Genomic DNA, 20154 nt, shown 5'->3' on the forward strand with positions numbered 1-20154 from the left:
GACGGTGTGGATAAACGACAACAACAACAACACAACACAACAACACAAAGCCTGAAGAGGTCCACGCTAAGATTGACTCGGAGTCGTTGCCAGTGAAAGTTCGCGAAACATTTTTGCGCTTCCTGCCTCGACGTCCCGGTCCGCCCACCCAAGAGAAAATAAATCAAAAGTAAAAGAGGATGTTGTCGTTTCCGCGGTGTTTGTCGTCACTCTGCACACAATCCACGATGGATCCTCGAGCACCAGCTTGTTACTGCGCGACACCAGCAGCAAGTGTTTATCGTGATTACCGCGAGGTTCCCCGGGTTATTTGTTACCGACCCTGTTGTTGTTGTTGTTGTTGTTGTTGTTGTTGCTGCCCAGTAAGCCTGCAGCTGATTGGTGCGTCGCAGCAACACCAACAGGATGTACCTTTGATGTCGTTTCCCCTCTGCATCACAATCAAAATGTCTGACCTGTGAAGCTCTCGGCGTTGTCCTGAAGGGGGCGCCGGTCTGACGCACGCACGCACGCACGTTCCAAACAGTGCATCTCCAGGAGGCTGTAATGTCTTATTGATTTTCATGAAACGACAGTAACCGGAAAGAAGAAAAAAAGTGTGTGTGTGTGTGTGTGTGTGTGTGTGTGTGTGTGTGTGTGTGTGTGTGTGTGTGTGTGTGTGTGTGTGTGTGTGTGTGTGTGTGTGTGTGTGTGTGTCCGATGACCAAACAAAAGAGACCCGCTGGTTGTTCCACGTCCGGCTGCTGCCATCATCGATCCTCTGGTTCACGACTCGTCTGATTCTAAGCCCCCCGCCCCCCCCCCCCCACACACACACACACACCCCACCCCCTATCAATTTCTTTCCCATCATGCTCTCTTGTGATAGTCACAGTTGTGTCGAGAAGCCTGTTTGACCATCGACCGACCTGAAAAGCTCGTTAGCATACACACACACACACACACAGCAGCACCTCCTCTTCCTCCTTTTCTTCCTCCTCCTCCTTCATCCTCCTCCACTTCTTGCTCCCTCTCCTCCTCCTCTTCCTTAACTTCTTCATCTTCTTCCTCCTCTCTTGTCCTCCTCGTCTTACCCCTCCTTCTCCTCTTCCTCCTCCCCTGCTCTTCTTCCTCCTCCTCCTCCTCCACTTCTTCGTCCTCGTCTATTTCTTCCTCTTCCTTTTCTTCCTCCTCCTCCTCTTCTACATCCTCCTCCTCCTTCACCCTGTTAGAGGGTTTAGAGGAGTCCTGAACTCTGGTTGGGGTTCAGGCTCCTGCTGGGAGGAGCTGCAGAGCCGTTAGCTTCGCCGCTAACAGGCGCTAGGATGAACAGACGGTTCGGACCTTTAAAAATAAACCACTCAGTCGCTCTGCTGCTTCCTCCTTTTAACTCATCTCTTCACCCCCCCCCCACCCCCCCAACTCTCCCAACACACACACACACACACACCCACACACACACACACACGGCTGAAAAAAAAACCAATCAACGGACCTGAACGTTTTTCCGGCTTTTATGGAAAACTTTTTTCCACGGCGTTTCTCCAATTAAATGTTTTTTCCCTTTCAAGTCGTCCTCCCCCTCCGCCCTGCGGATTTCAAAAAGTCCCTAAATGTGTTTTTTGGGGACCTGCTGAATGCATCATCAGAGCAGCCCTTCATCAAGCTGTCATGTGTTCAATGTCAGGGCTGCCAGAGATGGCGCCCTTTGAAGTGGCTCCACTGACCTGATTGGCCGGCTGCTGGGCTCAAGTCGTGCGGGTGACACTGGCGGTCTGGCTGCAGCTCCTCCAGACTCCCACTGTCTGGACCGAGGGGTCCCCCCCCAGCCCCCCCTCCCCCTCCCCCACCCCCACAAACACTTCCTGTCACTTTTTAAATTGTGGTTACACATCAAATATTTGTGAGCAAAAGGAGGAAGAAGCAGCTCTTCTTCTTCTTCTTCTTCTTCTTCCTCTTCCTCTTCCTCTTCTTCTTCTTCGGCTTCATCTCTGCTGCCGCATCATTTTCCTTCGCCCCCCCCCCCCCCAGTAGTAGCAGTGCATTGTGGGTATGCTGGGCTGGGCTGGGCTGGGCTGGGATTTGGAGCCTGGCTCTCATCGTTGGTTCTGAAAGTGTGTGTGACCTCACGTCGGCCCGCTGGGGGCTTCCCTGGGAAAAAAAACAAAAGTAGGTTTTGGTTCTGCTGATCCTCCTCCTCCTCCTCCTCCTCCTCCCTCCTTCCCCCGAGATTCTGGAACATCTGCACTGCTCAACAGCTGATATTAAAATAATTCAGCCGTTCCCTCCTCCTCCTCCTCCTCCTCCACCCCCCTACCTCCCGCTCCTTCTCTTCCTCCCCCCGTCCTCTCCTCTTTCTCCTCCTTCATACTCCTCGGCCCTCCTCCTCCTCCTCCTCTCCTTCCATCCAGGGTTCACATGTATTTTTCACTCTCTCCATCCTTCAGTCTGTTTCTTCTGACAACTTGTCACATGATCCCAGCAGGCGCTGCTGCAGCAGCAGCTGCTGCTCCAGCCTCCTTTTGCCTGTCGGGAGGAAGTCTCATTTTTTGGGTTTTGTGTGTTCAGACGCGCCTGATCCCTGATTCCCAATTTGTTTTTTTTTCTGGGTTTTTGTTTTGCTGTGTTATACTGGAGGGAGAAAAAAAAATCAAAAAGCAAGTCAGTTCAGCTCCGACTGCTTCCTCTTTCACTTTAACGCTTAACAAAGTTTTTCTTTTTTTCTTTTTGAAAAAAAAAGTTTTGTTTCTTTTTTTTTGCTTGTTCCAGCAAAGTGGACTTTGACTGAAGCAGACTTTTCTGTTTGTCCAGCAGGTGGTGCTCCGCTGAGACTCTGATGAATTATAGATTCACAGCGAGAGGTTTTTTTTTCTCGCTGCCTGATGTTGCTCATCTTCCTCCTTGTCCACCTCCTCCTCCTCCTCCTCCTCATCTTCTTCCTCCCCCTCCTCCTCCTCATCTTCTTCCTCCCCTCCTCCTCCTCATCTTCCTAATTTGTCTCCTCCGTCTACCCTTCTCTTCTTCCTCCTTCTCATTCACATCTTTCTCTTCTTCCTCCTCCTCCTCTTCCACCTTATTCTCCTCCTCCTCCTCTTCTTCCTCCCCCACCTCCTCCTCATCTTTCTCTTCCTCCTCCTTCCACCTTATTCTCCTCTTCCTCCTCCTTCTTCCACCTCCTCTTCCACCTTATTCTCCTCTTCCACCTCTTCTTCTTCCTCCTCCTCCTCCTCTTCTTCCACCTCCTTCTCCTGATGAGCCGTTTGGTTTCTTACGAGTCATTTTGTTGGAATCTGACGGTTAAAGTTTGGCCAATGACCTTTGACCTCCTGCGCACCTGCCGCTGTGTCCTCCTCCTTGTCCGTCTTCCCCCCCTCTTTTTTCCTATGTCCACCCTCTTCTTTTTTGTCTCTGTTCTTCTCTTCTCTCCTTTTCCTTTCTTCTCTCTTTAACTCTCGTTCCTCGTCCATCTTTGTCCTCTTCTCAATTCTCTTTATCGTCCTCACCTGCGTGTGTGTGTGTGTGTGTGTGTGTGTGTGGTGTGTGTGTGTGTGTGTGTGTGTGTGTGTGTGTGTGTGTGTGTGTGTGTGTTGTGTGTGTGTGGGTGGGTCAGTTCCGAGGTTCCTCCTCAGTGGAGCAGATCAGCTCCCTGAGAGAGCTGAGAGTCGCTCCGCTGACTGACCATCAATAATGGAGGAGTGAAGTGCTACGCCCCCCCCCCCCCCCACCTCACCCCACCTCACCTTTGATGAGCAAGAACAGGAAGGGGGGGGGGTGCTTCTCCCAGGAGTAGGGAGGAAGTAGACTCGGGTACTTCCTGAACACATTCCCAGTATGAGTTCTCCCCCAGGGGGTTGAAGCCTGGACCAATCAGCTCCGTCGGAGGAGGAGGAAGAGGCGGACCTACGGCCAGGATGTGATTTTTTTTTATTTTTTTGCGGGGGGACTTTTCTGGACTTTTATTTTGAAAGGCTCTGGAGAGCTCACATCTGACGCACATCTTCTCAGCCTCCTCTGGTCACCTGATCAGAATGCAACGCAACATCTGCAGCAGCTGCTGCTGCTGCTGCTGCTGCTGCTGCTGCTGCTGCCACCTGCCCTGCATTTTAAGCACTACATCTTCTACAGCAGCGCTCGCTACCCTGCAGGCTGCACCTCCTCAGGCTGCACCTCCACCTCCTCTGGCTCCTCTTCCACCTCCTCTTGCTGCACCTCCTCTTGCTGCACCCCTTAGGCTGCACCTCCTCCCCTGGCTCTGCTGGAGGTGCCCCCTGCTGCTCCTCTCCTCTGCTCTCTGATCAGTGCTGGAGGGATCAGACTCGCTGACGTGTGTTCACGTCAGCGGCTGTCAGAGAATCAAAGTGTCAAGTCGTCTCCTCCAATCAGCTTCCAGCTCTCTCTCTCTCACACACACACACACACACACACACACACACACACACACACATGCAGCAGCATCAGCAGCAGGTTTCCAGGGGAGGAAACAAAGTGAAGGGTCTCCGTCTGCCCTCTGTGATGTCACCAAGGGCCAGGTTAGCTCACTGCTAACCTGCCTGCGAACAGAGCGCTAAATGCTGAGGCTGTGTGTGTGTGTGTGTGTGTCGCTGCCGATGGATAGCCCCTAGCGCCCCCTCTGGTGTGGAGGACAGCCAGAGTCTCTGACCTCTCCTCCTCCATCTCCCTACAGCTGCTTCCTGTCCCTGCTGCTCGTGGCCGCCGTGGTCTGGAAGATCAAGCAGAGTTGCTGGCGTCGCGGCGGAGAGAGGTGAGTAGGAACAAAGACCTGTGTGTGTGTGTGTGCGTGTGTGTGTGTGTGTGTGTGTGTGTGTGTGTGTGTGTGTGTGTGTGTGTGTGTTTCCTACCTGCCGATCAAGAAGCTGGATTTATAAAGTTGGAAGCCCTGTGGAGTCGAAGCCATGTTGACCCACTTTTCTAAAGTTTACACATGCACAAACCCACACACACACACACACACACACACACACACACACACACACACACACACACACACACACACACAGAGCCTCCTGACAACAGGGGGACCTGTGATTGGTCCTTTAAGTTGACAGCAGCCACAATAGATTCACTCACTTTTTTTTGACCTTATTCCATCCGAGCCGTCGTCCAAGTCGCTTTTTGTTTTTGTTTTGTTGAAATTGAGAAATGGAGCAACGGAGCGGGCTCTTCTGATTGGCCGGCTCGGCCGGGCCGGGGAGAGAGCGAGCGAGAGAGAGCGTGTTTGTAAAAAAAAACAGCACAGCAAGTTTTTACAGCAGCAGCAGCAGGTTTTAGAATGAAAGCTGCTCTGACATGTCTGTTAATAAGTGTGTGTGTGTGTGTGTGTGTGTGTGTGTGTGTGTGTGTGTGTGTGTGTGTGTGTGTGTGTGTGTGTGTGTGTGTGTCGGCCACCCAACTCTCTCATCGGCCTCCTGACTCCGCTCCTCCACTTCCTGTCCTGCTCTCTGCCCTCCGACCACCAGGGGGCAGACTCACCTTTTTAATGGGCTCCAATCTGGAGGAGCTGCCCTGGAGGGAGAGGCTTGGGGGCTGTTGTGGTGGGCGGGGTAGCAGGACCGACTACTCAGATGGGAGTGTTTGATTTTTTTTCATTTGAATTTTTCATTTTTTTGGGGCTGCGCTTCGAAAGACGTTGTGTTGAGTGAGAACGGGTGCGCGAGGAAATGTGACTGTAGTGGGCGGAGTTTAAACACACGGCAGCGCTGGCAGCTGTGCTCGTTGGTCGGTTCCGTCGATCCAGTGGACCTCAAACTCTCCCGACCTCGTCAAACATTTTGTCTTTTGCTTCGAGTTGCAAAGTAAAGGCGGCGAACCAATGAGGCGAAGGAGTTGAAGGTCAGTCGAAGGTCATCGAGGTCTGCGGGGAGCGACCAGCAGTTTGGAGCACAGCCGATGGGTCCGTTCCAGAGGTGTGTCGTGCCACATGTGGACCAGGACAATGGGAATTTATTGCAGCGCGGTCCTGCGGGGGGGGGGCGGGACTGGAGGTGGCCCCTGATTGGCTGTGATGCTGCTCTCCCGGTGGTGAGCAGATCTCACGTGAGATCTCGAGAGAGAGAGAGAGAGAGAGAGAGAGAGAGAGAGAGAGAGAGAGGGGACACAACAAATCACAGTCGGGAGTCCATCAACTTCCAAACATTCTCCGATGACACCCCCCCCCCCCTCCCCCCCCGGCTCCGCCCCAGTTTTCCAGCCTCTACCTATCAGCAGGACATTCTGGAGGGCCACGCTCAACACAGATGTTCCTAAACAACCGATATTCTCTCTTCCACAGAAACATCTGGGAGTCACGTCTGTGGCCGCCGTCGAACAAAAAGCACTCACGGACTCGGAATAACTCTCCGAACCTGACAGTTAACTGACTCAGGAAGGAAGCCTGGAGGCGTTCAAGCTTCAGATGGGGCGGGACAGGAGTGTCCCCTAGGGGGCGCTTCGCCAAGTAGTCCATTAAGAGTTGCATAAGCTTTGCAGTTATCACTTTTCCCTCATATTAACGCCACGTGCTTTGCCGCAATCAAGCGTATATACATCAAATATAAATATTGACAGCCACGCATACACACATCTATTCAAATATATAAATATATTTGTACACGTGTCCACGTAAGTGCCTGAATGTTTGATCTTTCGAGTCTCTGAATGATCTTTTAGATCCATACAAGCCTCAGGCCTCCTGCTTCTGTACCCATGCTTAAGTAGCTCGATGTACATTTAGATCTAAACGACATGTTGAAGGTCCGAGCGTCGTGGTGTCTTCTCCCCGGCGGTTCCGTACCAGAGATCACGTGGTTCTCACACCTCCGTCTTCTTCTTTGATTTCATGTCTTTTGGTTGCTGTGTTAGCACGCGCACGTTCATCAGACGCACGGCGTAGCGTAGGACCGCCCATCGGGTTTTAGTGTTTAGTGAACAGCCTTTTCATTGGCTCTTGGAGTTCAAAGGACCGCCCCCCCCTCATCCCTCCTCCTCCTCCTCCGAGTTTATACCGGTGAATTTCAGTGCCTTCCATTTCATTCTTGTTTGGTTTTTCAGTCTTGTGTTGTCTTCTCCTCTTTCAGTCCCTTTTAGCCTCCTTTTAGCTTCAGTTTTTGTCTCCGTCATTTGTCTTTATTCCTATTTCCGTCAACTTCATTTTTTTCTTTTTTTAATCTCTGGCAAAAAGGCCACTTGGCGCCGGACCCGAATCGCTGTCTGATGAGTCTGGTGTTGCATCAATCTGACCAATAACTCAGACCAGAGACTTCACCAGAACAAGTCCAGTAGACAAACCGAAACCTTTTTAGATTTATTTTTTTTTTTATTATTATTTTGTTACTTTTAGCTGAAGTTTAGGTTTCTTTTCTTCGTCTTTTTTCACTCACTCACTCACGCACGCACGCACGCACAGTTCGTTGCTGATTGTGTCTTTGTGATCACAGTCATGTCATGCTGCTCTGTGTGAACCATCTATTGCCATACAAATAAATGCACATGAAGCCCGATGTCATTGTTTGACTGACTTCTTAAAGTGTGGTTCAGATCAACTCCCCGCTAAGGGAGCGCTGCTGAGACGATGCTGGCCTTTCCTGCTGACCTCCACGACCAAAGAGCAGGCGGTGGCCCCGATCAACTCATATTGAATATTAGAAATATTACAATTATTCACTTCTTGGCCTGCCCATTCCTACACCTACCACAGACTCCTTCTGGTGGCCAGGGAAAGAACTGCACGCAAAGAAACCCATTCACATCTATTTGATGTCCCGTTTCCATTCCCTCGTGAGGTTGATCAATTAGATTGATCAATCAACCTCCTCCCACTACAGGTGTGTGTGTGTGTGTGTGTGTGTGTGTGTGTGTCTTAATCAAAGCGTCCTTTGAGGCTCCGCTGGCTCCTTTGAAGGCGGCGCCGCTGGCAGATGGCGCCAGCGGTCAACATTGCTTCCCACCTGCCGTTGTCTCCGGGCCGCCCCCCCTCCTGCGACGGCGGCGTTGGCGGGGGGGTCAGGGGGTGGAGGCGGTGGCGGCGTTGTAGCTTCCTGTCGGCGTGCAGTCGATCTCACGCAGGCGCACCTGCAGTTTTACCGACGCTGCAGGTGCGCCTGCGTGTGTAGTATGACGCAAAAACACTGTAAGAGTCGCAGCATCAAGCCCCTCCCCTTCCTCCCCTTCACCAGACTGGACCGTTAGCTCCGCCTCCCCTGTACCCCCCTCCTCCCCACCCCACCCGCCCGGCACCACGGCGCCGGTCCCAGCGGCAGATGGCTGGATGTGAGCGCAGAGAAAACTGCAGCTGTCAGGCCGTCACGCTGCAGGAGGAGGAGCTACCCCCCAGAGAATGGTCCAATCAGAGAGGAGACACAAGAGGAGGAGGAGGAGGAGGAGAAAGAGGAGGAGGAGGAGGACAAGGAGGAGGTTGAGAAAAAGGAGGAGGAGAAGGAGGAGGTTGAGAAAAAGGAGGAGGAGGAGGAGGAGGAGGAGGAGGAGGAGAAAGAGGAGGTACAACAGGAGAAGGAAGAGAAGGAGGAGTTTGAGAAAGAAGAGGTGCAAGAGGAGGAGAAGGAAGAGAAGGAGGTTGAGAGAGAGGAGGAGGAGAAAGAAGTGGAGGAGGAGGAGGTTGAGAAAGAGAAGGAAGAGAAGGAGGTTGAGAGAGAGGAGGAGGAGAAAGAAGTGGAGGAGGTTGAGAAAGAGTAGGTGCAACAGGAGAAGGTTGAGAAGGAGGAGTTTGAGAAAGAGGAGGTGCAAGAGGAAGAGAAGGAGGAGTTTAAGAAAGAGGAGGTGCAAGAGGAGGAGAAGGAAGAGAAGGAGGAGGTTGAGAAAGAGGAGGTGCAAGAGGAGGAGAAGGAAGAGAAGGAGGAGTTTAAGAAAGAGGAGGTGCAAGAGGAGGAGAAGGAAGAGAAGGAGGAGTTTAAGAAAGAGGAGGTGCAAGAGGAGGAGGAGGTTGAGAGAGAGGAGGAGGAGAAAGAAGTGGAGGAGGAGGAGGTTGAGAAAGAGAAGGTGCAAGAGGAGGTGTAGACAGATGACTTGGTCGGATCCTCCAGAGTGGGACAGAGGGGCGGAGCCAACGAACAGCAGGGAGGTGTGGTCACTGGGATGTGTCTCAATCCTGCTGGTCTTCCCTCTGCATAGTGGCCGTCCTGAGTTCCTCTCTGGATCGGTGGCGCTGCTGCGGCCTCAGATTTGCCCCGCCCCCTCCCCCTGCTCCCTCTGCTGCTGCACTCTTTGATTCTTCTGCTCCTGCTCCTCACCCTGACCTCCTGCTGCTCCTCCTCTTCCTTTTCCTGCTCCTCCTATTTCCTCCTCTCCCTTTCGACGCTCCTCCTCTTTTTTCCCCTCCTTCTCCTCTTCACTCTGATTGGCCCTGCCATCTCAAAGCCCCTCCTCAGTATTTCCCTTCTCCCCATCCTCCTCCTCCTGCTCCTCCTGCTCCTCCTTTCGCTCCACTCGTCCGCTCCATCACGTCGGGGAGCTCCTCCGCTCTGCGCTTGTCTTTTTCTTTCTTTCTTTCCTGCCGCTGCTGTTTGATGGATTATCGACTGGCTGTGTGTGTTGTTCACACTCAGGATGGTTGTTGGGGGGGGGGGGGGGGTTGGCCTCTTTGAAGGCACTTCCTGCTCCACTTCCCCCTGCAGCCACTCCTCCTTTTGTTTTCTCAAGTGTCATTTCTCCTTCTGCTCCTTCTTCTCCTTCGTCACCGACACTCTCTCACTCCAACCGTCGGTTGCAGAATTATTTCCAAGGCTTTTTTGTTTTTTGGGGGGGGTTGTTTTTGCGCTCCCCCCCTTTTCATTGCCAAGACTATGAAATAGATATTATCGTATTTATTTAGATGACTATAACACATTTAGAATAATAATAATAATGATAATAATAATAATTAGTTTTTACCCACATGCATTCAGTTTTAAATCAGTGATTTGACGCGTGTTATTCCCCAAACAGCCAGAGGGGGCGCTGCCTCGCTGGCACAGCTTTTGAAGACGTGATATTTCTTCTCCTCTTTCTCACCTCCCGCCTCCCCCCGCCCTCCCTCCGCCGGGGGTGGGTGGGTGGGGGGAGCTGATTGGACGGTTGACAGTCTTGTGTTGTGACCTTGGCTGACCTCGGCTGACCTCGGCTGACCTCCTGCTCCTCTTCTTCTCCTGTCCCCGTCTGCAGCAACTGCTCAGAGAGATGCAGCAGATGGCCAGCCGGCCCTTCGCCACCATCAACGTGGCCCTGGAGGCGGATGAGGAGCCGCCCGACCTGATTGGAGGAAACGTCAAGGTGAGCGTTTTAAAAGAAAACAAAAAAACAAACATTATTATCATTTTTTTCTGTGCTGAGACGGTGGAGTCCACCGGGCTGACAGCCACCTCTTGGCGTCCGCCACAGGGGGGCGCCACCCTGGTGGTGTCCCCCGAGCTCTGTGACCAACGTCCCCACAGCCATCTGCTCCACGGCGCCCCCTGTCAGCTGTCAGGTGACCTGCAGGGTTGGATGTAGACAGGCGGTGATGATGATGATGGTGATGATGATGATGATGGTGATGATGAAGGTGATGATGATGAGGTGATGATGATGAAGGTGATGATGATGTTGGTGATGATGATGAAGGTGATGATGATGATGATGGTGGTGATGATGATGGTGGTGATGATGATGATGGTGATGATGAAGGTGATGATGATGTTGGTGATGATGATGTTGGTGATGATGATGAAGGTGATGATGATGTTGGTGATGATGATGATGATGATGGTGATGATGATGATGTTGGTGATGATGATGAAGGTGATGATGATGAAGGTGATGATGATGAAGGTGATGATGATGATGATGGTGATGATGAAGGTGATGATGATGATGATGGTGATGATGATGGTGGTGATGATGGTGATGATGGTGATGATGATGATGGTGATGATGATGGTGGAGATGATGATGATGGTGATGATGATGATGATGGTGGTGATGATGATGAAGGTGATGATGATGATGGTGATGATGAAGGTGATGATGATGTTGGTGATGATGATGATGATGAAGGTGATGATGATGTTGGTGATGATGATGGTGGTGATGATGATGTTGGTGATGATGATGGTGATGATGATGATGTTGGTGATGATGATGATGATGATGATGAAGGTGATGATGATGAAGGTGATGATGATGTTGGTGATGATGATGAAGGTGATGATGATGTTGGTGATGACAGTGTCATCATGTGGCGAGTGATGAGCTTCTCCTGGAAGGAGGGGCTGGTGGGGGAGGGGCTGTGCTCCTCTCGTCCTCCAGGTACTCCTGTTCTCCTTTGAGTCTCTCTCTCTCTCTGTCTCCCTCCCTCACACCCCTCCTCCTCCTCCTCTTCCTCCTCTCTTCTTCTTCCCTTTTCTTCTTCCTCTCTCCTCCCCCAGTCTCTCTCTGTCGCTCTCTCTCCCTCCCACCCCTCCTCCTCTCTTCTTCTTCTCTCTTCTTCTTCTCTTTTCTTCTTCTCTTTTCTTCTTCCTCTCTCCTCCCCCAGTCTCTCTCTCTCTGTCTCCCTCCCTCCCACCCCTCCTCCTCCTCTTCCTCCTCTCTTCTTCTTCACTTCTTCTTCTCTTTTCTTCTTCCTCTCTCCTCCCCCAGTCTCTCTCTGTCTCTCTCTCTCTCCCTCCCACCCCTCCTCCTCCTCCTCTTCCTCCTCTCTTCTTCTTCCCTTTTCTTCTTCCTCTCTCCTCCCCCAGTCTCTCTCTGTCGCTCTCTCTCCCTCCCACCCCTCCTCCTCTCTTCTTCTTCTCTCTTCTTCTTCTCTTTTCTTCTTCTCTTTTCTTCTTCCTCTCTCCTCCCCCAGTCTCTCTCTCTCTGTCTCCCTCCCTCCCACCCCTCCTCCTCCTCTTCCTCCTCTCTTCTTCTTCACTTCTTCTTCTCTTTTCTTCTTCCTCTCTCCTCCCCCAGTCTCTCTCTGTCTCTCTCTCTCTCCCTCCCACCCCTCCTCCTCCTCTTCATCCTCCTCTTCTTCTTCTCTTTTCTTCTTCCTCTCTCCTCCCCCAGTCTCTCTCTCTGTCTCCCTCCCTCCCACCCCTCCTCCTCCTCCTCTTCTCCTCTCTTCTTCTCTTTTCTTCTTCCTCTCTCCTCCCCCAGTCTCTCTGTCGTCCTCCAGTTGGTCCTCGGTCTCCCTCTTCTCGTCCTCCTGCTTCCTGTTTACCTCCATCCCTCCTTTTGCCTCCTCTAATCTCTGCTCTTCATCTCTCCTGCTCCCCCCTCGTCCCCTTCCTCTCCTCCCCCCTCCCCCCTTTGTGTGTTTTTGTTTGCTCCTCTTGTGGTTTTATCATTTCTTGTAAACTCTTTCCTATTCTACTTGTTGTTTTTCTTTTTTTTCTTTTCTTTTATCTCCTCCCTCCCCTCCCCCCCCCCTCCTCACTTCCTGTCTTGTCTCTTTTCATTGCAGTGCTCCGCTCTAAAACACTTCCTGTGTTTTTTTTTTAATCCTGATCCTATCAACCGCTGTGTCGGGGCTCCTGTGTGGTGTGTGTGGCCGCGCCCCCCCCAGGACCCCCCCCCCGTCACCTTCTCTTCCTCTCTTCTTTTCTTCCTCCCTCCTCGCCGTCGTCTCCTTGGCTCCAGAATCCCGGGGAGCAAAGATCCAATTTAGATCTTCCTGCTCGCCGTTCTGTTGCCACTGCTGCCGCCGCCGCCACACTATCTCCCGCCGCTGCAGACCAGGAGCGGCGGCTGCGGTGGCGGCGGCTCCTCCTTGTTTCCCGCCTGTTTTATCAGGAGGCTTTAGTCGTGTATTCAACTCTCGCCACTGCCGCCGCTGCTGCTGCTGCTGCTGCTGCTGCTGCTGCTGCTGCTGAAGAAGATCATTAAAGTTGCTTTATATCCTCACTGGGAGTCCAGAGATACATTGTGACTAGTGGACCTCCTCATCAGTCACATGACCACCTCTGCAGAGGGAGGAGGGAGGGGTGGCGGAGGGGAGGAGCGGGAGGAGGAAGATTAGGAGGAGAAAGAAGAAGAAGAAGAGGAGGGGGAGGAGTAAGAGGAGGGGGAGGAGTAAGAGGAGGAGGGAGTGAAGGAGGAGAAGGAGAGGGAGGGGGAGGAGATGTTCTGCTGCAGCAGCAGCAGCAGCAGCAGCTATAGAAGCAGCAGCAGCAGCAGCAGCAGCAGTAGCAGCTATAGAAGCAGCAGCAACAGCAGCAGCAGCAGCAGTAGTAGCAGCAGCAGCTATAGAAGCAGCAGCAGCAGCAACAGCAGCATTAGTTGCAGCAGCAGCAGTAGCAGCAGCAGCTATAGAAGCAGCAGCAGCAGCAGCAGCAGCAGCAGTAGTAGCAGCAGCAGCAGCAGCAGCTATAGAAGCAGCAGCAGCAGCAACAGCAGCAGCAGTAGCAGCAGCAGTAGCAGCAGTAGCAGTAGCTATAGAAGCAGCAGCAGCAGCAGCAGCAGCAGCAGCAGTAGTAGCAGCAGCAGCAGCAGCAGCTATAGAAGCAGCAGCAGCAGCAGCAGTAGTAGCAGCAGCAGCAGCAGCTATAGAAGCAGCAGCAGCAGCAACAGCAGCAGTAGTTGCAGCAGTAGCAGCAGCAGCAGCAGCTATAGAAGCAGCAGCAGCAGCAGCAGCAGCAGCAGTAGTAGCAGCAGCAGCAGCAGTAGCAGCAGCAGCTATAGAAGCAGCAGTAGCAGCAGTAGCAGCAGCAGCAGCAGCTATAGAAGCAGCAGCAGCAGCAGCAGCAGCAGCAGCAGCTATAGAAGCAGGTTTTCTTCCCCCAGCAGCTGAGCTTCATATTTCTGAACTTGGGGCTCCAGATGTGAGTGTGGAACATCTGGAGCCAATCAGAGCAGAGGAACCTGCCACTGGGAACCAATCAGATGAGAGGAGGGGGGCGGGGCTACAGCCAGGGCTGGGCTGTGTGAACTAGCGAGCAGGGACCTTGTGTTGACACCAGAGTGTCTGCGGTTGGTGGTCACATGACCACCAGAGTGTCTGTCCAATCACCTTTCAGACCTCGTTAGCCCACGAGCTCCTTAGCCTGCTAGCTCGCTAGCGCCACCGAAGGTCAGTCGGGGTATCGGTCGTGTTGCGTCCCGAGGAGCTCACGTCGCCGTGGTTACCGTGTGTGTGTGTGTGTGTGTGTGTGTGTGTGTGTGTGTGTGTGTGTGTGTGTGTGTGTGTGTGTGTGTGGCTACGGGCCGGGGCTAATTAGTGGAGCTAATGCAGTGGGAACCTTTGGCGCTGCGCCTGGCCGGTCCAGATAAGGCTCCTCCTCTGTTGGTTAGTGGGCGGGTCAAAGGAAGGAAGCGCTGCCCCCCCCCTCCCTCTCTCCTGCGCCCCCCCCCCCCACGCCACCCACCCACTGCAGCGAAACAAAAACCAGGCCTCTGCTGGGCGGCGGCGTTGGAAAACATCACAGCCACACGTTTAAAAAAAAGAAGATAATTGAATTTTTTTTTCCTCTGCGGTTTTTGTTTTGTTGTTTTGTCCTTTTTTTTCTTTTTGACTGCCAGTCGTGTGTGTGGGGGCGTGCGTGCGTGCGTGAGAGCGTGCATGAGTGTGTGTGGTGTGTGTGTGTGTGTGTGTGTGTGTGTGTGTGTTGAAGGAGATAAATGCGTGTTTATTCACCGGCTGCTGGCTGTGGGAGGAGGAGTCGCCAGAAGAATCGTGACTCTCTCGCCGGGCTCCTGCTTGCTGTGGCTGCGCCAAACACTTAGCAGTTGATGAAGAGGACCAATCAATCAATCAATCAATCAATCAATCAATCAATCAATCAATCAATCAATCAATCAATCAATGCTCGAGTCGGCCGTCCAGGCTGAACTCCAGGCGGGAATCAGCGGTGCCTCTGAGAGTCACTGAGCTGAGTGAGTCGTTCGGTCATTCAGTTCCATCTCCTGCTGCTGCTGCTGCTGGGTCGGATTTGAATAGTTGGTAAGGGTTTATCTTCTTCTTCACGATCATTGTAACGAGGGCGTTCCGGCGTTCCGGGACGCTGCTCTTGGAAATGAGACAGAAACGGCTCAACTGAGTGTTTCTGCTTCACCGAGTCAGCGCCCATCGACCTGCAGCGGGAGCCTTCATCATCATCATCATCATCATCTTCATCATCATCATCATCATCTTCATCATCATCTTCATCATCTTCATCTTCATCATCTTCTTCATCTTCATCTTCATCTTCATCATCGTCATCTTCTTCTTCATCATCTTCATCTTCATCATCTTCATCTTCTTCTTCATCATCTTCATCTTCATCACCATCAGCTCAGATTTCGGACAAATTCACATATAAAGACATAAATTGTGAACACTGCCTCTAGTGGGACGTAGTGGCACTACAGGGAGATATACAGTACATATATATATATATATATATATATATATGTATATATATATATATATATATATATATATATGTGTATCCTCCTCCCCCTCACCTCCTCCTCCTCCTCCTCCTCCTGGTTGGCTGCACTGGTTCTGTGGCCGGTCTGCTCGGGACCAACTTGTCTTCATTCAAACTGGGCCTGACAGCAGAAATGAAGAGCGCCAGGCGGAGGAGGAGTGAGGAATCAAACCAGCGGCGACCCCGTTCTGGTCCTCCTGCCGCCTCTTTGTTCACAGCAGCGCCTCGTCTCTCGTTTTCCCTCAGATGATTATTGTTATTCATCCGCCGGCTCCCCGAGTCGCTTGACACATGTGTGTGTGTGTGTGTGTGTGTGTGTGTGTGTGTGTGTGTGTGTGTGTGTGTGTGTGTGTGTGTTTTTGTTTTTTTTCCCCCCATTTCTTTCTTTATTATTTTGTGGCCATGGCTTGTAGCTCCTGCCTCAGGCCTGCAGGGGGCGCATGTTGTTGTTTTCTTTTCTATTCTCTATTCCTTTTCTTTCCCCTGCTCAGTATCACACACACACACACACACACACACACACACACACACACACACACGCTCACAGTCACATGGAGGATTTTCACTTCAGAGTCTCAGGTGGAGCAAATCTCTGCAGAGGTGTAAATAAATATACATCAGAATGCACACACACACACACACACACACACACACACACACACACACACACACACACACACACACACACACACACACACTTGGTCTTGGACAGTAATGCTATTCAGACTCTGACCCATTTTATGCAATTATATTCAGCTCTGCCTCTCTGAAGGTTTATCTTGCAGCAGCTGTCACCTGGAAGTCGTCCGCTACACACCTGGTACCTGCTGTGTGTTGACACACACACACACACACACACACACACACACACACACACACACACGGCATTAAGAGCAGCTCTCCGCTGTGCAAAGGTGGCGGAGGGAGGGGGGGGGGGTGTGTGGGGGCTATGTACGGATGCAGGCGGTCTGCTGGCGTCCAAGTGTTTGATGAGGAGCTTCCTGCTGCTGCCGCCGCTGCTGCCGCTGCTGCTGCTGCACTGTACTGCAACTAAAAAGCATCCCCCCCCCCCATTAGACCGCAATGCAAAAAGAAAGGCCTGTTAACCCATTGACTGGATGAACTTTGAGCCGAAACGTCCTTCACAATAAATCTTTCTATTGTCCTGGACTTTTAATCTTTCTAAAAGAAAAGAAATGTCTAAAGGCCAGAATATGGAAAGGAAAAAAAAGAGTCTTCTATTCCCAGTGTGATGTCACAGCTCATTCTGATTGGCTGATGCAACCTGGTTCAGCAGGTGTGACAGAGCGCTGGGAAGCGACCCGACTGCTACATGCTGTACGGGGCCACGTCATACGAGAGTAATCGGGAAGCCGAAAACTTTTTCCGCTGTATGCGCTAGCAAGCTAGCTAGCTAGCTAGCTAGCTGTCCATCTCGCAAATCGTGCAGTAGCTCAATGTTTTCTTTATTTTTTTTAGATATGTTGCAGGGGGAGCGTTGGTCGCTGTGTCTGGAAGTGGGCGAGTCGTTGTTTTCCCGACTTCACTAACCGGAACGCCGGGAATGTTTCTCTGTTTGTTTGTTTTTCCAGTCGGTCCCCAAGCCCATCGCCCTGGAGCCCTGCTTCGGCAACAAGGCCGCCGTGCTCTCCATCTTCGTGCGGTTACCCAGAGGCACCGGCGGCATCCCACCACCGGGGCAGTCCGGTAAGATGCTGCTAGCGCGGGAGGGGGTGGGGTGGGTGAGCCTCCTCATAGGCTCGTAGTCGGATTAAAAAGCTTAAAGGAAAGATATCACACACACACACACACACCGTATCAAACATAAATTTGATATTTTTTATTCATTTATTTACCAAGAATGCCAAACATTGCTAACTTCCAAGTGCTCTTACACTTGAAGCCCTGCACTGAGTCGACCAGATGAGCCACGACATGTATATAGCTGGCGTCTTCACCCATCCAGCCTGGGAGCGCCCCCTGGTGGACACTCTGTCTGGCTGTCATTACATCACTTACAAAGACAAATCTCATGTTCCATTGTTTATACATTTTAGCACATACTGTGTATATATATATATGAATATATATATATATACACACATATATACAGTATATATATATATACGTATGAATACAGCGTTTTCTCCACAGTCATGTGTTGCATGTCGGGGCCCGGGTAGAAGGCGGCACCGGGGGTAACACCACACCAGTCGTCAGGGATAAATGAACTTTATTGGAATTTCACGGCTGGGCGACGATTAATAAACGTTAATGAAGCGAGCGGCCGGCTAACGATCGCCTGCCGCTCACAAACCTCACCAGCTGTTTTCCACACTTGCAATCAGCCGCCGCTGTGTGTGTGTGTGTGTGTGTGTGTGTTGTGTTGTGCTGTGCTGTGCTGTGCTGTGCTGTGCTGTGCTGTGCTGGTTCCCTGCAATTTGTTTCACGGTGTAGGTAGACAATCTGTCCGGCCGACGGGATCTGTCGACGGCGTCGCATACGGCAACTCTATTAGGACAAACTACGAACGAACAAGCGATCGATAGATGGGTAGATAGAAAATGAACAATGGATAGGTAGAAAATTCTATATCTATCTCTCTATCTCTCTCTCTATCTATCTATCTATCTAGTTTGTCCTAATAGTGTTGCCGTAAGACGCTGGACACATTCCGTAGGGCCGGACAGATTTTGTACCTGCCTACGGTTTACAGCTAGCTCGCTAGCTAGCTAGCTCGCTAAGTAGCAAAGCATGCTCCTGTGATCTTCCAGTCGAGCCAATCATATGGCCCCAGAACAGAAGTTCTGGCCCCGCCCCCTCCGCCTGCTCTCTGATGATGAAGACGTTAACGCTGCTGCTTCTTCTACTGTGTCTGATCTTCTTCTGTGTGTGTGTGTGTGTGTGTGTGTGTGTGTGTGTGTGTGTGTGTTGGTCTACAGGCCTGGCGGTGGCCAGCGCTCTGGTGGACGTCTCCCAGCAGATGTGCGCCGGCTACAAGGAAAAGTCCGGCGGCCTGCGGAGCCGCAAGCAGCAGCCCAGCGCTCAGCCGTCCACCTGCATCTGACCCCTCCCCCTGCATCTAACTCCTCCCCCTGCCCAGCCCCCTCCTCCTCCAGCCACACCCACCCATCAGCCCCTCCCCCCTCTGCTCTGCTCCCTGCCGCATGCTGCAGAGGAACGCAATTTCAGAGGGGGTGGAGGTTGTGGAGAGAGGAGGGGCCGAGGGGGCGGGGCCTCTGAGTGAAGCCTCTCCCTCTTCCTCCCAGGAGAGGGGTGGGTGTGGGGGAGGGGGGCGGCTGATGGACAGGAAGTGGACCTGAAGAGAGAGAGAGAGAGCTATGGAGACTAAACATTTTAACATTCGTGGTTGCCCCCCCCCCCAACCCTCTCGTGGGTGGGAGGGTGGGAGGGGGCCGGGAGAGGCGGAGCCACTTGCTGCTAGTTGAAAAAAAAACACAAAAAAACAAAACAAAAAACAGAGACTCCGCCCACCTCGCCGTCATCAACCAATCACCTAAGTTATTGTCGCCCTTCCTCTTTTTGTTGTCGTTTCATTCTTACAGCCGGACCAAACAGGACGCGCGTTCTCATTGGCTAAAACCCCCCCGACTTTGACTCTGTGCAGTTTCCTCTTCCACCACCAGGGGTGGAAAACGAACATTGTTTTTATTTTATTTTATTTATTTTTTTATCCGCTAGCACTGAACCCACTGGACCTTCCCTCCCCAGTGATGCAGGCAGTCACATGACCTCTCCAGTCACATGTGATCACCTGTTTTTTTCCCAGCATTTTGTTTTTGAATTGCAGTTTGGAACTTTATCACGAAAAAAAAGAGTAAACACTCCACTTCCTGTTTAGACTCTGCAGTGATCTTCTCGCCGTGGACAAAGGTTCTTTCCTTCTCTCTCTCTCTCTCTCCCTCCTGTGAATGAATGTAAAAAAAAAAAAAAAAAAGATCTGCGAGGGTGGGGCCCCCTGCTGGCTGCAGACAGGAAGGGGCAGTTTGGCAAAGGTCAGTGGGTCAGACTGTCCCCCCCTTCCCCCAAACCCACTCCCCCACTGGTCCTGGTGGGCGGAGCCTGATGCTGCAATGATGGTCACATGGTCTCCCGTCATGACGCTGCCTCCTGTGGCCGCTAATGGAATTGAAGAATGCAGATGTTTCCAGGCTTGAACCGTGAAGTCTTTAAAGCGCACACACACACACGCACACACACGCACACACACACGCACACGCACACACACAAACACCTCCATGTTGGAACTCTTTTAAAGCAGATTTCTTTATCTAATCCACTTTTCTCGGCTGTTTACGGGGAGTTTTAATGGTCCCATCAAAGCAGATGCAATATGTCCGACTGTAATATTAGTTTGTGTGCAGGCTGTAAATAGCTCTTTTAATCGGCACAATCCATCCTGCTGTAGGTGACTTTATTGACCAAACTGGAATGCTTTTATTGTGAAGGAGCCGTGTAGGACGATGGATGGTTTGGTGATTTTTTTATTTTTTATTATTATTATTATTATTTCTTTCTCCTTTCCATAACTTTTTTTTGTCATTTTTATTCTGGCACTACACTGTGTGTGTGTGTCTGTGTGTGTGTGTGTGTGTGTGTGTGTGTGTGTGTGTGTGTGTGTGTGTGTGTGTGTTTGAATCAGAGGAGCGAGTAACGCAGGTACTTTACACCTCAGTGGCTGATGGTTTTAAAGGGACAGCTCACCCTCCAAGACAACCCTCAACAGCAGTGTGTGTGTGAAGGTATTTTATTTAATTTTTAGGGCCAATTATCCTCTTTTTTTTCTTCTTCTTCTTCTTCT

General features: G+C 51.6%; 1 protein-coding gene across 4 annotated transcripts in view; it reads left to right on the forward strand.

Annotated features, from left to right (window-relative positions):
• atrn (attractin) overlaps positions 1–17040 on the forward strand; it is a 46021-nt gene extending 28981 nt beyond the window's left edge. For all 4 annotated transcript variants that reach the window (XM_076017405.1, XM_076017407.1, XM_076017406.1 and 1 more), the window contains exons 26-28: positions 4664–4741; positions 10132–10239; positions 16925–17040. In XM_076017405.1, the coding sequence (XP_075873520.1) occupies positions 4664–4741; positions 10132–10222 (169 nt within the window). In that variant the 3' untranslated portion in view covers positions 10223–10239; positions 16925–17040. The remainder of the gene's footprint in view (positions 1–4663; positions 4742–10131; positions 10240–16924) is intronic.
• Positions 17041–20154: the final 3114 nt, after the last annotated feature.

Source organism: Nelusetta ayraudi, unplaced genomic scaffold, assembly GCF_046127955.1.
Source record: "Nelusetta ayraudi isolate G7.1 ecotype Tasmania unplaced genomic scaffold, CSIRO-AGI_Nayr_v1 ptg000357l, whole genome shotgun sequence".
In the NCBI taxonomy this organism is placed as follows: Eukaryota; Metazoa; Chordata; class Actinopteri; order Tetraodontiformes; family Monacanthidae; genus Nelusetta; species Nelusetta ayraudi.